We start from the raw sequence: 16,853 nt of genomic DNA on the forward strand, positions 1-16,853 counted from the left end.
ATCTCTATGCAGCTGAGACGCTCTTGTGAGGAGAGTGTGAGTCTGTGCCAGGTGATGCACCGCGAGACTCGCGCGAGATACACACGAGGCCCTCGCAAGTGTGACACCGGCCTAAAGAGGTTTTTCTCCAGATTTAAGCTGTGTAGCTGTGATCTGGAAAAATGGAAGAGCGATCGGACATCTGATCATTATTGTCCCCTAGGGGACCGAGTAAAATAAGAAAAAAAAATTAAAAAAGTTTTAAAAAATTAAAAAGAAATAAAAAACCCCTAAAAGTTTAAATTACCCCCCCATTCAGCCCATTGAAAATTAAAGGGTTAAAAAAATAAAACATATACACGTTTGGTATTGCCGCGTTCAGAAACGCCCGATCTATCAAAATATAAAAACAATTAATCTGATCGGTAAACGGCGATAATTGGTAAAAAAAATTCCAAACACCAAAATTACGTTTTTTGGTTGCAACATATTTTGCGCAAAATGCAATAACAGGCACAAAAATGGTACCATTAAAAAAGTCAGCTTGAGACGCAAAAAATAAGTTATCACTGAGCCCCATATCCTGAAAAATGAGAAAGCTGTGGGTTTTGGAAAATGGCGCAAAATGTGCGCCAATATTTTTGGACAAGCTTTTGAATTTTTTTTAACCCATTAGATAAAAGTAAACCTATACATGTTTGGTGTCTACAAACTAGTACCAACCTCAGACATCCCACCGACACATCAGTTTTACCATATAGTGAGTATAGTGAATAAAATATCCCAAAAACTATTGTGCAATCACAATTTATTTGCAGTTTTTCCGCATTTGAAATTTTTTTGCTGTTTTCCAGTACACAATATGGTAAAACTCATGGTTTAATTTAAAACTACAGCTCATCCCGCAAAAACAATCCCTTATATGGCAATATTGATGGCAAAATAAAAAAGTTACAGCTCTCGGAAGAAGGGGAGCAAAAAAAAACAAAAACGGAAAATTGCCCGGGGGTGAAGGGGTTATACTGGTTATACTCAGGTACTCGAATTGTGCCCATTCGAGCATCCAACTGCATGTTATGAGTACAGAGCACCCGAGCATGGTAGTGCTCACTCATCACTAGTTATGAGTACTGAGCACCTGAGCATGGTAGTGCTCGCTCATCACTAGTTGCAAGTACCGTGCACCCAAGCACGGTAGTGCTCACTCATCACTAGTTACCAGTACCGAGCACCCGAGCATGGTAGTGCTCGCTCATCACTAGTTACGAGTACTGAGCACCCGAGCATGGTAGTGCTCACTCATCACTAGTTACCAGTACCGAGCACCCGAGCATGGTAGTGCTCGCTCATCACTAGTTGCAAGTACCGTGCACCCAAGCACGGTAGTGCTCACTCATCACTAGTTACCAGTACCGAGCACCCGAGCATGGTAGTGCTCGCTCATCACTAGTTACGAGTACTGAGCACCCGAGCATGGTAGTGCTCGCTCATCACTAGTTATGAGTATTGAGCACCCGAGCATGGTAGTGGTCGCTCATCACTAGTTGCAAGTACCGAGCATCCGAGTATGGTAGTGCTCGCTCGTCACTAGTTATGAGTACCAAGCACCCGAGCATGGTAGTGCCCGTGACACACCCACCATGGTTGTGGGGCACTCGGAACTGGATCAGTTCTGTGCAGGTGAATGTCACTGTGGCAGGGTCCGACTCCGTGACCCTGGTGGTGTCGTTTTAAAATGACAAAAGGGGATTTTTTACAGAGGGAATGATGTTGTGACGCCACCCGTGGTATGCGGCCAGATATGGGCCACCACTGCCATTGAATTCCCCTGGGGTCGGTGGTGATGCATCAGAGGTGGTTCAGTTCTCCACGGGTAAAGCTTAAACCCCATGGCCGGTTTAGTCAATGTTGAAATGTTGGTATTTATCGTTGGGGTGCAGGACCGAAGACACAGTAAATAACTGGGAAACACAGGGATACAGTCACAAGTTCTTTACTCACAGTTCCAGGTTATCACGACCGGTCAGGCTCTGCCCTTGGAGTACATAGTCCTGCTGAGATGTGATCCAGCTGATCCCCGGATAGTTCAGAGGCACAACCCGGTACACGCTTCTGTATTCCTTCCCTGGTCGACTTCCTGCACTGGCCTCTCCCGCCTGCCCTGAGCCTCACACACAGTGCCCTGAGCCGGTGTCCGCGGGCCATGTTTGGGTGGCTGTTGTGCGCTATCCCTCGACCCTCTGTAGTCACCTTCCAGCAGATTCGTGTGCGATGGTGGCTTCAGTACTTGAAGTAACCTCAGCCTCCGGCTTGCTAGCTGAGCCTGGTTGTTCTCCACTAGTCTAGGGGCTGGTTCCCCGTTGTGGCCAAGTCCCTCCACACCGGTATGCAGGCTGTGGATGTGAGCCCACGGGTAGATTTCTCACTTTCCATGACTCTAACACTCCTTCTCTTCTAAGCTCCCTCTTGGTCCTAGGACGAGCTCCTAAGGCTCCCGTCCCTGGGTCCTCTCTCCTTCACGTCTTCTCCCTTCTCAACACTGCTCCACCCTCTAACTAGCCCCACCTCCAGACTGGCTTCGGGACTGTGCTTTCCCTAAGGTGCAACTCGCCCTAACCACAGCCTAATGGAGTCTAGTTATATTAACAGTGTGTGTGTGTGTGTGTGTGTGTGTGTGTGTCGGACTGTGGCCTCCTCCTTACCCGGGAATGGGAAAGCACACCTCAGGCTGAGGTGCAGTACCTCTGTGGCAACTGGACCCTTAGGGGCGCCACGCCTGCTCATCACTAGTTATTAGTACTGAGCACCCGAGCATGGTAATGCCCGCTCATCACTAGTTACGAGTACTGAGCACCCAAGCACGGTAGTGCTCACTGATTTACTTACACCCAGGATGCTACCTCAATTAGTATACATAAAACAGTTTTTATTTCGATTTATTAAAATTACTGAAAATTCCACCTGTGAAAATTGGCACACACAAAAATCCCAAGACCATGGGACAGCCCCAATAGTTCCTCCCTAGGGGAAAGGAAACTATTGATTACTCCAAATCACGCATTGGTGACACTGCCAAGGGAATAATCTCTAAATGACCCTTATTCTGTCTTTCCTCTACCTGCCAATGGAGATATGACTTAAGTCACACGCACCCTAAAGGTGAAAAGGTGCCCCCATTCCTCGGCAGCTTTCCCTCCTATGATATCCCTGATCTCCCTTCTTGTTGGGTAGAATCTATAGGATTATATCATTAAGTAGTAGAGGGAAATAGAGAATAACACTTATCTGAGGGTTGTTCGGGTCATAGGTCCCTTAGCAGTGTTATTTTATGAAGAAGTCTGGGCTTTCCATGGTCCTTAACCCAATAAAATCAATTGACAAAGCCTCCCTCGACGGGTTTCTCCCCATTTAACTAAATTGGGGTTCATCAGGAGACGATATTAATGGATGGCACAATCGCCAAAAACTGTCAGGAGGCTACTCCTTCAGCAGCACACACCTCTCCACGTGGATGTATATCATGGACCAAAAGAGAGCGAATAAGGGTCATTTAGAGATTATTCCCTTGGCAGTGTCACCAATGCGTGATTTGGAGTAATCAATAGTTTCCTTTCTGCTAGGGAGGAACTATTGGGGCTGTCCCATGGTCTTGGGATTTTTGTGTGTGTCAATTTTCACAGGTGGAATTTTCAGTAATTTTAATTAATTGAAATAAAAACTGTTTTATGTATACTAATTGAGGTAGCATCCTGAGTGTAAGTAAATAAAATACTACCTTATGTGAATCTGTTTTCAAGTGTTAAACTAGTGCTCACTAATCCCTATTTATGAGTACTGAGCACCTGAGTATGGCAGTGCTCGGTTATCACTAATTAGGAACTATATTACATGCACATTGAGTAATAAACCTTCTCTCGCCTCTTTCCAATTTCCAAATTTCCACTGCTGATATCACATAGCCAAACCCGAAATCAACATCTGGATATAACAATGCAGTTTCTTGTAGACTGACAGTCCAGCACTCGTCTTCAAAAAGTTTATTTATCCATGTTAAAAAGTTATTTCATACAATTAAATCAGGACATTGGGGAAAAAAATATAGGGTTGTCTTTCAAGCACAGGACTTGCTGCGCTCACTACAGAGCCTGAAGGATCAATGGCACTAAATAGCACTATTATGTAATATTACGCTGTAAACAAGTGTCTTATTATACATTATAAGTATTTTCATGCATTTTATTTTTATCTTTACAGGCGTTTCAGGTGCAATATTGAAAGCTGCAGGGGACACAGTTAAGGAAGAATGCAAAAAAATTGGTATTTTTTTTATCCAAATTTAGCTAAAAATACAATTATATGTTCAGATTCTGTATAATGATATATAACAAGTGTAAATAAATTGTTAAAAAGTGGATGAGATACATAAAAGACAAATATAATGTTAATGCTCTGCATTCACCTCTGTATTCATCTTAGGTGCTTTACAAGGAGATGGAGTTGCAATTACAAGCGGTGGGAAACTTGGCAGCAAACATATCATGCATATTATTGGACCCACCAACGTGTCTGCTTATCAACCTTCTATTGACAGAATTCTGCAAGAATGCCATAAGAATGGGTTCACGAGCGTGGCACTGCCAGCCATTGGGACTGGTAAGTAACTGGATGGAGAAAAAAAATCATCAATTATAATGGTAACCATCCACAGATCAGACAGATCAGCAATTTAAGAAAGCTGAACTCTTAATGGTTGCTGTGGGCAATTGTTCTAGAGGCCCATTGACCATTGAGGAAGGATTCTCCAGTCGTGCTGTTTGTGTGTTACCCACCAATACCATCTGTAAATAATACACGAACTGCATGTGACTTGGTTTAAAATTGGCCACAGCAGCCTTTATTACCTATTATTTACATACTAACACAAGGGGGCGCCGTCCAACGGGCGACCCCAACAAATAACAATAGGTAACACAGTAACCAATACAGTAAATATACAACCCTGAGTAGGCCCAGTCCAGGAACCACTTCTCACCCCAGTATCCCTGGCCGCAACACACCGACCCAGAGATGAGGTATTAATCACCTACGGATTAACCCCCCAACTTTGCAGAACCCCGTGCCTGCAACATCCCGGAACCTGGAGCCACCATACCAAGATGGTGTCTCTCTGTCCAGTTACCATTGCCTTCAACCGCCTCTGGACCAGACCTACCCCCCGCTGCTGTGACAAAGAAACAACCCAGACCAAATTCCCCTCGGCATTAAACACAAGGGAGGGTGGGCGGGGATCGTTCTATATCCGGAAGTCAAGAGAGAGGGGGTAAGTCAAAGTCCTTTACTTACACCCCTCAACTGTCCCACCTCTTCCTCCAGGGAACTCCTCCTACCCACCAATCTCTTTACTCTGCCTTATAAACAAACCATTCCTGTTTCCATTAACCCCATCACTCCTTCCCTTCCCTCTAGTCATGTCGCCCCTCCACCCTATGGGTTCCATGGCTTTCTTGACCATTGAGGAAGGATTCTCCAGTCGTGCTGTTTGTGTGTTACCCACCAATACCATCTGTAAATAATACACGAACTGCATGTGACTTGGTTTAAAATTGGCCACAGCAGCCTTTATTACCTATTATTTACATACTAACACAAGGGGGCGCCGTCCAATGGGCGACCCCAACAAATAACAATAGGTAACACAGTAACCAATACAGTAAATATACAACCCTGAGTAGGCCCAGTCCAGGAACCACTTCTCACCCCAGTATCCCTGGCCGCAACACACCGACCCAGAGATGAGGTATTAATCACCTACGGATTAACCCCCCAACTTTGCAGAACCCCGTGCCTGCAACATCCCGGAACCTGGAGCCACTATACCAAGATGGTGTCTCTCTGTCCAGTTACCATTGCCTTCAACCGCCTCTGGACCAGACCTACCCCCCGCCACAGGACAGGGCACGTGACTCCTTACGTGGCCTGGACCCGCCACACACCAAAAGCTTGTACCACACCTCCACGCAATCCCAGCGTCCACAAAACAGCACCAAGAACGTGAAGATGCACCCCCATCGCATCCCCAAAACCACCAGTTCAGCGCCACCAACTTTTGGCGCCGCCCCCCCAATAAGGCTCGATTGATACTGCCTATCGCACGAGCCACACGCCATTCCAACCTGGTCACACTATCAAAACTACCCCACGATTAAGCTCAGGTATGTCTTACACAATGCAACAACCAACAATTTTTTTTTTAAAACATTCATAAATAACTTCTCGAGATACCAAATCGCTGCCTCCCATTTACTGGACCAGTACCATCGACCCGTCCAGACCCAACTGGCAAAATTCGGGCGAGCCTCAGACCGTCGAGGCCCCGAGAACCAACGAATGCCCAAATATCCAAATGAGGCACACCCTCACCACAAAAACCCAGGGGTTATAAACCCACAGATAACACCAACCTGTTACGCCAACCCATTCCACTCCCAAAAGACTCAAATGCCCCCATTGCCTTAACCCGATAACAACTGAGGCCAAACGTAACACCGAAACAAGAGGACTCCCACCTCCCAATACTTCTCACAACCCCTTTTCTGAGCCCACCGAGGGGCCTCCGTGGCAGCCCAATCCAGAAGGAATACGACCCATAGTATTCCGGGCGCCCACCCCCGCCACCTGCAATCAAGTCTGCAGCACTGCCACAAAATGGTACCTTAACAAACGCGACACAATAATGAGCCTGGGCGCCCTCACAACATAATTCCGCACCCGGGACCGCGTATAACAACACCAACCTTCACCACCCGCCTAATCTAATTCGGTGAGCGACAAAGCCGGCGCTCAACCCACTGCACCACCTCGGACACATCCTCCAACATCCAACCTCCGCTCTTCACCGTAGATGGGCTGACCAACCCCACAATCTCAAAGCCCCCCAAAAGGCTAACACAAACCGTTTTGGACAAGGGAAACAAAAACCCGCTCGTGCTCAGATGAACATAGCCGCCACAAACCACTCACCAAACGCTGCCACAAAACAACGGAGACGGAACCTTGTATCCCGCTCCCTCACACCCTTACGACCAAACCCTTCAAGGCCTGCCGCGCCCTAAGATCCTGCGAAAACATCTCTCCACATCTAATCCTTAACAAGACAGCCACAGCCGCCACCCTCTGCTCCACTGCGGGCGCCGGCCTAGCAGCCTGAAAACCGTTACTCACCACTGCCAACGCCACCATCAAATACTCCACCGGGCCTTCCTCACACATTGTCCCAAACGTTATCCGCGCCACCCATACTTCTGAATATCAGCCCCAAATAACCTCAGTCACTGGGCACCGAGCCGGTCCCCAACACAGCCACACCAGACTCCACAAGCCCTCCGGACACACCGTGCCCACCTCGTCTGCTACCCGGCCTCAACTCCCGAGACCTGCAGAACTGGAAGGAAACACAGCAGCTGCTATTCCCTTGGCGAACCCCAGTACTGGTTGCGCCACGCATAACATTTTTTTTTTTTTTTTTTAAAACACATCCAATTGAGAAACCAACTGTCGCAAGTACGCCACCCTTGGCCCCAGGATTAGCAAACCAACTATAAATCGAATTCTCCACCAACTGATAGTCAGAATGACAGCACACCTTCCTCTTGGAAAAAACTGCCAACCTCCACCACCCGACCACTACCACCGATTGGAAGCGCTACCCCACAGTGCCCAACCAGAAAACAACTGGACCCGCTGCCTCCGAGTACCGCAGCTACGTTCCATCAGGTACCACCTTACCCAGCCACAATCCGCGGCCACTAAATCGCCGTAAGAAAAAACCTCCTACACCATCAGATCATCATTGATCTCCCTCGTGACCACACACAAAGGATCCGATGGCTGCACCCTTGGCGCAGCCATCACCAGCCGTCCAGCAGACACGCACCCCAGCGGCGTAACTTTGCACCCGTGGTTCGACCGCCCCTGCAAAGACTGCACCGCCTGAAACCGCACCGTCTTAGCTGACCTAACTGCCTCTATCGCAGCCCATAGGACCACACCATTACCCACGAATCCTACCCCTCTGACCATAACATCAAACTTTATCCCCACAAACCGTATCACTGGCGTTGGACCCTCAGTCTTCGCCTGCGCCAACAGGCCCAAAAGAGTATCCACCACCATCTGTAATAAAACAATCAACCTCAACGAATCATCAACCCGCCAACCCGATGTAAAGAGAATCAACCTATAATGAATAAGAGGTGTAAGCTGGGACACACCACGCACAAACCACTCCACCAAGAAATAACCGCCTCCAAAGGAACATAAAATGGGACAACAACCCATTAGCACCCACCGATCAACATAATAATAACTCCCCTCCCCACCGCAGCACCAGAACTGCTAGCTAGCAGGGTGGACCAGTAACAACCTAAATGCCGCCTCCAAATTCGCCTTCGCCATCAATGCTCCCCGGCTCACCGCCTTTACCAAATCCCACCCTCTGTCAAACGACACATAATAAACCGCCGACAATTCTGGAGCCAAGCAGGCATACACCGATGACTCCTCCAGATAAGATACGTTTTGAACAAGCCGAAATATATACATCTATATACGGCTCATTTCCGGCACTACCCCCCAACAGAGAAACCCAATCGTGACAAGGAGGGCCCCGAATGGCCCACCCATCCTGCCCAACACCACTTCCTGACCCCTCTTTCCACTGACAACCACCAGGTGTCCCCTAGCCCAGCGCAAACTTCCAATAAGGAGGCAAAGATCCACCAATATAAATAGAATGACGCAGAATTACTATGTTCCTTACCACAACCCAACACTTATGCTTAAGACAACCGTCTGCGCCAAATCTGCACCACCCATCATTCTATTCCCCCCAAAAAACCCTCATCGTCCGTGTCGCCGGGGTTCCAAGCCCCGAACAGCCAACTACCCCCCAAAAGGGGGGGGGGCTGACTAGGAGCCGCCATCCACTGCAGCCATAAGGATGTGCCCGTATGATCCTACCGCATACTGGCACGCAACACCTTCCCTTGCTGAAATTACTCGGCGTACTGAAGCCAGACTAAACCGCCATATGACCTAACAAGCCACCCCAAATGGATCCATATAACCGAACCATGCCGAACCAATTACCCAATTCCTTCCCCCGATACCCTTGCCAAAAACGCAAATGCCCGCAGCCACGTTGCAAATGTACGAGGGTGAGCCTCCACCGGCGCTCCCCTCCCTCTACTTATCCTTCCTGGAATCACTTGGCTTAACCTAATCCAGGTGAAACTGTTCCCGGGGGAGCAGCGAAACTATTGCTACACGTTCCCCATTCAAATCTTATCCCTCACATCCTCCAGCAAGTGAGCCCCCCCCAGCGGGCCTTTGAAGCACCCATACCTCTCACACTTGGCCACTGTCAGCCAGACGCACCACCTCATCCCCCTCTTCGTTCCTCACCACTCACTCTGTCACAGCCCTTGCCGCCTCTGCCCGAAAATGCTCCCCTGCCGCCTCATGCGCCCTCACTCTGCCTGCCGCACCTGCGCCTACTAACCACCGATCCCGTCCATGCCGCCGGCGGTGCATGCGCACTCTCCACAACCGTATACACCACTTCAGTAAACCCCATACCTGGTCAAAACACCAACCCACTCGGCGCTGCCGTGTCCGCAGCCGCCCCCCCCAACCCTGCCAAATCCACGGCCGTCTCACCCGACCGCGACCCGGCATATCCTGGAATAAAAATCACGCCATCCGGACGTCTGATTCATCCATCGCTGCTTCCTCCTCCTCCTCGCTGGAGCCGACCGCCTCTGGCTCATGTAATGCAGACGCCGCCGAAGCGCTGCCACCACCACGGCCGTCCTCCTGGTACGCCGCGTGGGCACCATCCTCCAAGCTCCATCTTCTGTCCCGCGGCGACAACCCCGGAAACCGTCCCGTCCTACGGGCTGCCACCGCGGGCCTTATCTTCTGGCCTGACCCCCCCCTTGCTACCTGCAAGGACAGGGGGTACCTGTGGCCCGACCCGCTGCCAGCAGACTCCCATCCAGAGCCGCCAGCCTCCTGCCCTCCTGGGCCCAGAAGGCATCCGTCCGCCGGGCCCTCCCCCCCCTTGGGGGAGACCGCCGCTGCCGGGAGCTGCACGCCTGCTCTGGGTGACCAGGCGGGGACCGCAGGGCCCCCGCCGTCACCCCCACGTACCGACGCCTCCCGGGCATCCGTCGCACCATGCTCGCCTGCCCTGGTGTCGGACCCCTTGCTGGCTGCAGCCCCCCGGCCCCCCCCCCCTCCACCCGCGGGGGGGGTAACGCTGGCCTCCGTCCTCGCCGGGCGCTCTCCTGGCCAGGAGCCGCCGCATCCAGCCCTCCTGGGCCCCATGAAAGCCTCTGTCCGCTGGGCCCTCCCCCTCCTGGGGGAGATCGCCGCGGCCGGGAGCTGCAACCTGATCTGGGTGACCAAGCAGGAACTGCAGGGCCCCTGCCGTCACCCCCACTCACCGACGCCTCCTGGGCACCCGTCGCCCCAGGCCCGCCTGCCCTGGTGCCGGACCCACCACTGGCTGCAACTCCGCGGCCCCCCCCCCCGCCTTCCGCGAGGGGTAAAGCTGGCCTCTGTCACCGCCGGGCCCTCTCCCCGTCTGGGAGCCGCCGCATCCAGCAATCCAGGCCGCGGCTCGGACCGGAAGTAGGCCGCAGCCAAGCTACGCCCCCCTCCCGGCTGCCGCGGCCCGGACGGAGATTCCTCCCGCGGCCGGAGCAGCAGCTGAGTACTGCCCTACCCACGTCCTACCGCGGAGGGTCCCCGAAGGGGCTCTCGCATCTCCTCCTCGCTCCCCCCGCACACGGCAAGTACCTGAGATATGAGGGAGGGGGGACGCCGCCCGCAGCTGACAGGGGAGCGAGGGGAAAGTGCCAACGGGTTAACCCCCAGCAGCCAAGACGTGGGACCGCGCTGCCAGGGGCCCGTGCACTGCCATGATGAATCCGCTGCTCCCGGGTAGCAGCCATCCTGTCGCACGTCCGGATCGTTCCATATCCGGAAGTCAAGAGAGAGGGGGTAAGTCAAAGTCCTTTACTTACACCCCTCAACTGTCCCACCTCTTCCTCCAGGGAACTCCTCCTACCCACCAATCTCTTTACTCTGCCTTATAAACAAACCATTCCTGTTTCCATTAACCCCATCACTCCTTCCCTTCCCTCTAGTCATGTCGCCCCTCCACCCTATGGGTTCCATGGCTTTCTTGTCAGGGCTACCAGGTTGCAAGTCTCCCACTACAATGAGATGCTCTTTTTGCATTGTGATATATATTTCTCTCTCATTTCATTGGGGGACACAGGACCGTGGGTGTATGCTGCTGTCACTAGGAGGCTGACACTAAGTATACAAAAGATGTTAGCTCCTCCCTAGCAGTATACACCCCGAGCCGGAGGCGGATCTATGACAGTTTTTGCTTAGGGGTACTTCTCGCATAGTGAGATCGCTGCTGAGTCACAGGTTTTGTGATGTACCAGTGACCTCATCAGCGATCTCACTGTGTGTGACACTGAGCAGTGACCTGGCCCCTGCTGTGAAATCGCTGATCTTTACACACTGCACTGGTTCATTTTTTGCTCGTTGCTCTCCCGCTGTGAGGCACACATTGCTGTGTTTGACAGCGAGAGAGCAACGATCTGAATGTGCAGGGAGCAGGGAGCCGGCTTCTGCGGATGCTGGTAACCAAGGTACACATCGGGTAACCAAACAAAGGCTTTGCTTGGTTACTGATATTTACCTTGGTTACCAGCGTCCGCAGATTCTAGAAGCCAGCTCCCTGCTCCCTGCACACATAGCCAAGGTACACATCGGGTAACTATAAGCACAGCGCTTTGCTTAGTAACCCGATGTGTACCATGGTTACGAAGCACAGCGTCGTTACACAGGTCGCTGGTGGCTGGAGGCTGATCTCTGATCGTTGTGGAGATCTGCCTGTTTGACAGATCACCAGCGACCATGTAGTGACGCTCCAGCAATCCCTGCCAGGTCAGATCGCTGGTGGGATCGCTGGAGCGGCACTTAAGTGTGACAGTACCCTTAGAGCCCACTACCCTGCTCCATCTCCTCCGTGCACCGTCCCAGGGATGCACAGGGTCGAGTCAGCACTGGCCCCCTCCCCTGCTCCATCCCCTCTGGGTATCGTCCCAGGGATGCACAGGTTTGAGGCAGCACGGGCTTCCTCAGTGCCCCCTCCACAGCGTGGATCTGATGATCTTCAATCAGGCCTCCCCGTGTACCCTCAGGACACTCTCCCAGGGGCACCCAGAGCGCATCAGGTCGGATGCGTAGGCCGCTCCGTGTACCCCCCTTGTTATCCACCAGGGGCGTCCAGAGCCTACCAGACCCAGGCAGAGTGGCGATTCAGAAGAGCAGCAGTGTGACAGGTTCCCGCAGGTAAGACCTCCATGTTTTTTCTGCACACCGTGCCACCAGCGGAGGGCTCCCCCTGGCTAATTTAGGCCTCGGTCTTGGCCTACTCCGGCAGCTCCAAATGCCATGCCCCCTCTCTGCGCGCGCGGGCAGCCGATTCGCCCGGACAGATAATCTCCGCCCCCCGCCTCCCGGCTGCACTTCTCGCAGGGGCTTCAGGAATCACAGGCTCAGGACTCTCTCATGGTATCTGGCTTCGTGCCCTCTGGCCGGTACCCTCTCCCTAACTACATGCCCGCAACCATTTTCCTAGGGCACTTCTTTAAGGAAGTGTCTCTGGTCCCGTGGCGTTATATCTCAGCACCGCAGTATCATCACAGTTCGTAGCTGCAGCACCTGATCTCTCAGCCTCACAGCACCTCGAGGAGAGGACACAGATCCTGGGAAAGCACTGCTTTCACTCTTCCTCTGCCTAGAGTCCCTTTGCCTCCCCTCCACACCCTCCTGCCTCCTTCCTTGCAACGCTAGTAAGAGAATCAGGACAGCCATGCCTAACTCAAAATCCTCCCAGCCCAAGCAGGTCCTCATCATAATGTATTTTGCGTGCGCCTCTTGCAAAACTACAGTAAATACTCTCAGGGCCAGGCCGCACCCCTATGCTCAGACTGTACCCCAGACCCGCAGCTTGCCCAGGATCCCTCCGCCGTCGAAGATGCTCCCGGCCCCAACGTGCCTTCTCCCCCGGAATGGTTGCCTTCGTTGTTCCAGTCTGTAGAGTCCCTCTTCAAGTCATTACAGACCATAGCGCAAGCATTGCAGCTTCTACCTGTGCTCGGCCATGACTCGGGCAGATCAGCCATCTCAGGGCGATAATCACTCTGATCCAGGGACCTCTACAGGAGCTCAGAAGCACGCCTGCCAGTCCTCTTCTTCCAGCTCATCCCAATGGTCCCTCTCAATCCCAAGACCCAAGCACCGCTCGTCCCCGGACCGTCCGATGTCTCAGGTGAGGACTCCGACGAGGGACTTCAGCTCGATCCGGATCAGACAGCGGATATACGGCGCATGGTGGACAGCCTGGTTGAGGCGGTAAATCAAACGCTCATGGTCCAGGATGACCCCGTCTCCACGCAGGGCCCGCACATCTCTTAAGAGGACGAAACGCGCCCATAGGTCCTTCAACAGTCATCCAGAATTTACTGACATATTGCGCAAACACAGACAGCAGCCAGACAAGAGCTTCAACAACTGTAAGTCTATAGACTTACATACACCTTCTCCGAGGAGCTCCGGAAAGAATGGGCAGACTCACTGATAGTCGACCCACCAGTGTCCTGTCTGTCTTCACACACAGTCCTGTCTCTTCCTAACAGTGCGTCTCTCCGAGACTCCACGGATCACAGCATTGATCGTTTCTCCCGCTCGGCCTTCGAGGCAGCAGGCTCTGCCCTTTCACCAGCCTTTGCCTCTGTCTGGGTCGCAAAGGCCCTAATAGCCTGGGCAGACACACTCTGAAAAGGTCTTCACTCCAACTCTGCTTCTCTGGAACTCATTAACATCTCAGCGCAGATCGCACTCATGGGTGAGTACCTCATCAATGCCGCTCTGGCCTCAGCAAACTGTACATCCCACGCGGCTAGCAACACTGTTGCCATCCGCCACGCCCTTTGGCTCAGAGCCTGGAATGCGAACTCTAAAAAGTCTCCCACCTCTCTCCCCTTCTTAGGCGGACGTCTCTTTAGCGACAGACTGGACCAGATAATTTCTGAGGCGACGGGAGGGAAAAGCACCTCCCTTCCCCAACTCAGACCCATACGCCCTCCACGCAGGCGTCAACCTGCCCGCTTCCAGTCCTTTCGTAACTTCAACTCTCCAGTCCAGCCCAGAAGCAACCATTCCCCCCCAAGAGACAGGAGAGCTCCATCATTTAAAACTAACCCCTCCTGGCGCTCGAGACTACGCCAGCCGAGAAAGGCTTTTTCAGGTTCCCAGAGCTTTGCGTCCAAATAACTTTTGGCCTTCACAGAGAGGTGCCGGACAGGTGGGGGGACGGCTGTCCCTGTTCCAGCAGGTCTGGCTTCCGTTGACCACAGATGCTTGGGTCAGAGAAATCATAGTCTCAGGCTACAAAATAGAATTTTCTTCGCCCCCACAGTGACCTTTCTTCTAGTCTCACCCTCCCGAGGCCCCCCGGGCCCGCGCCTTCTTTCACTCCATCAACTCTCTTCTCTAGTCCGGAGTCGTAATCCCGGTCCCGGCCTCCGACCGCTTCGGGGTTTTTTATTCAAATCTCTTCATGGTCCCCAAGAAGGATGGCATGGTTCACCCCGTACTCAACTTGAAACTTCTCAACAATCCAACAGAGTTTGGAAGTTTCGAATGGAGTCCCTACGTTCAGTGATTTCCTCCATGGAGGTCGGCGAATTCCTAGCATCCCTGGACATACAGGATGCTTATTTTCATATGCCAATAGCCCAATCACACCAACAATTTCTTCGCTTCGCAGTAACAGAGGAACATTTTCACTTCACTGCGCTTCCAATCGGTCTCACCTCGGCACCCAGAGTGTTCATGAAGGTCATGACAGCTGCCATGTCTATCCTGCACTCCAGAGGTATCATGGTCATTTCCTACTTGGACGACCTATTTGTCAAGGGTTCTTCATTCGAGGACTGTCTCCAAAGCCTTCGGATCACCATCAACACTCTTTCTCGCCTGGGATGGCTAATAAATCAACAGAAATCCTCTCTGACCCCGGCCCATAGGATTATCTTCTTAGGAATGGTTTTCGATACCAACCAGAGACAAATTATCCTCCCACAAGAAAAGATTCTCTCTCTGCAACGGGGACTGCAGGTTTTTCGTCACTCGGGTTCCTTCTCCATCCAATTTGGCAGAGTCCTCGGTCAAATGATAGCGTCTATGGAGGCAGTCCCATTCGCCCAGTTCCATCTTCGGCCCCTTCAGCTGGCCATACTATGGAAGTGGGACAAGTCACCTTTTTCGCTGGATCGCAAGATTGATCTGTCTCCAGGAACCCATCGGTCCTTTCAGTGGTGGACCAGATGTTACAATCTCTCCCGAGGAAGGTCGTTTCTACTGCTCTGCTGGCAGTTAGTCACCACCGACGCCAGCCTCTTGGGCTGAGGCGCCATCTTTCACCATCACGCGGCCCACAGACGTTGGTCCCTCCAGGAGAGTCGGCTTCCAATCAACATCCTGGAGTTCAGGGCCATTCTATTAGCTCTGCAACAGTTCCAGTGTAGCGCCCCTGAAGCCATCAGGGAACTACAAGATACTGCATCCCTTACCAGGATGCAGGGCCTACCCCTTAGGGACCCAGAAGACCAGTGCTGGTAACACACAAACACTCTACAAAATCCCTGTTTTTCCCCAACATTCCCCATAGACTGGTATCAGGCTAGGGTTGGACCAATGGATGGCTGCCTAGAAGTGGAGCTAATCCAGTCCACTAGACAACCAGGTGGGAGGGGCAGACAGTGGACAGTCAGTGAATCGGTGACACAGTAGTGAGTAAGAGAGCAGGGTGTCTAGCAGTGACAGTGGAAGTGAACGGACTGACAAGAGTGAACAGTGACCCGAGGGCCCAGTCTGTTAGTTTCTGGTGGAGTACTCCCGGAACTACACACCAACGGGGTACAGAACCCTAGGTCAGGCACAAGCTCTAGACAGACCTGACCAGGACATCACTGACCTTGAAATTCGGGACTCAGTAGCAAAGGGAGAACCGGGGACAGGGCCAGAGACTCCATCCCCACAGGGTCAACGCTACTGTCATACGGACTGCTGTAAAAGACAAACAGGAGGGGATACCTAGTTGCTCCAGACCACGGGGACCCACTAACCAAAAGACAGACGCAGGGGAAGAAGCCCCCAGATCACTGAACTGGCAATGGGACTACGGGGACCTGAAGGTGAAACCAGCCGACCTCGGGTGACCAGTTACCACCAGACAGTGAGTAAAGAACCAGTTACACTGAAACCCCTGGTGTGGACTACTTTCTTCCGATACCCGTTACATCACCTATCCTCTGGGGCCTGGCCCTGCTTGCGGAGGGCCTAACATCCAAGCTGCCATTAACACCAGCCCCAGTAGCAAGAACTGTGCAGCGGTGGCTCCATTTACATAGCCGCAACACCGCAAGTGGCATCACGTGTGAATATTATTCATAACCCCTGTAAATATCCCCCTTTTCAAAAAGCACCCAGGGCACGGGAACGGGCAACGGCAACCAAAGTGACATTTCCCAGTTATACATCGCCCGGGACCGAGTACCCCCTAAACCTGGGCGACACATCAACACCTCCTGGGAGGTTCTCCTGTCAGGATCCAGTCAGATAATGCTACAGTGGTAGCTTAGTCAAACCACCAGGGAGGAACAAGGAGCATCAGGGCTACGAGGGAGGTCAAGAGGATTATTCAGTGGACCGAGTCACATCAA

General features: G+C 52.2%; 1 protein-coding gene across 1 annotated transcript in view; it reads left to right on the forward strand.

Moving 5' to 3' along the window:
* The window catches only part of LOC142246609 (protein mono-ADP-ribosyltransferase PARP15-like), a 331,278-nt gene that overhangs the window by 100,708 nt on the left and 213,717 nt on the right, over window positions 1-16,853 (forward strand). The window contains exons 6-7 of the mRNA XM_075319679.1: window positions 4,234-4,296; window positions 4,456-4,632. Coding sequence (XP_075175794.1) covers window positions 4,234-4,296; window positions 4,456-4,632 — 240 coding nt within the window. The remainder of the gene's footprint in view (window positions 1-4,233; window positions 4,297-4,455; window positions 4,633-16,853) is intronic.

This window comes from Anomaloglossus baeobatrachus, chromosome 7, assembly GCF_048569485.1.
Source record: "Anomaloglossus baeobatrachus isolate aAnoBae1 chromosome 7, aAnoBae1.hap1, whole genome shotgun sequence".
Lineage (NCBI taxonomy): Eukaryota > Metazoa > Chordata > Amphibia > Anura > Aromobatidae > Anomaloglossus > Anomaloglossus baeobatrachus.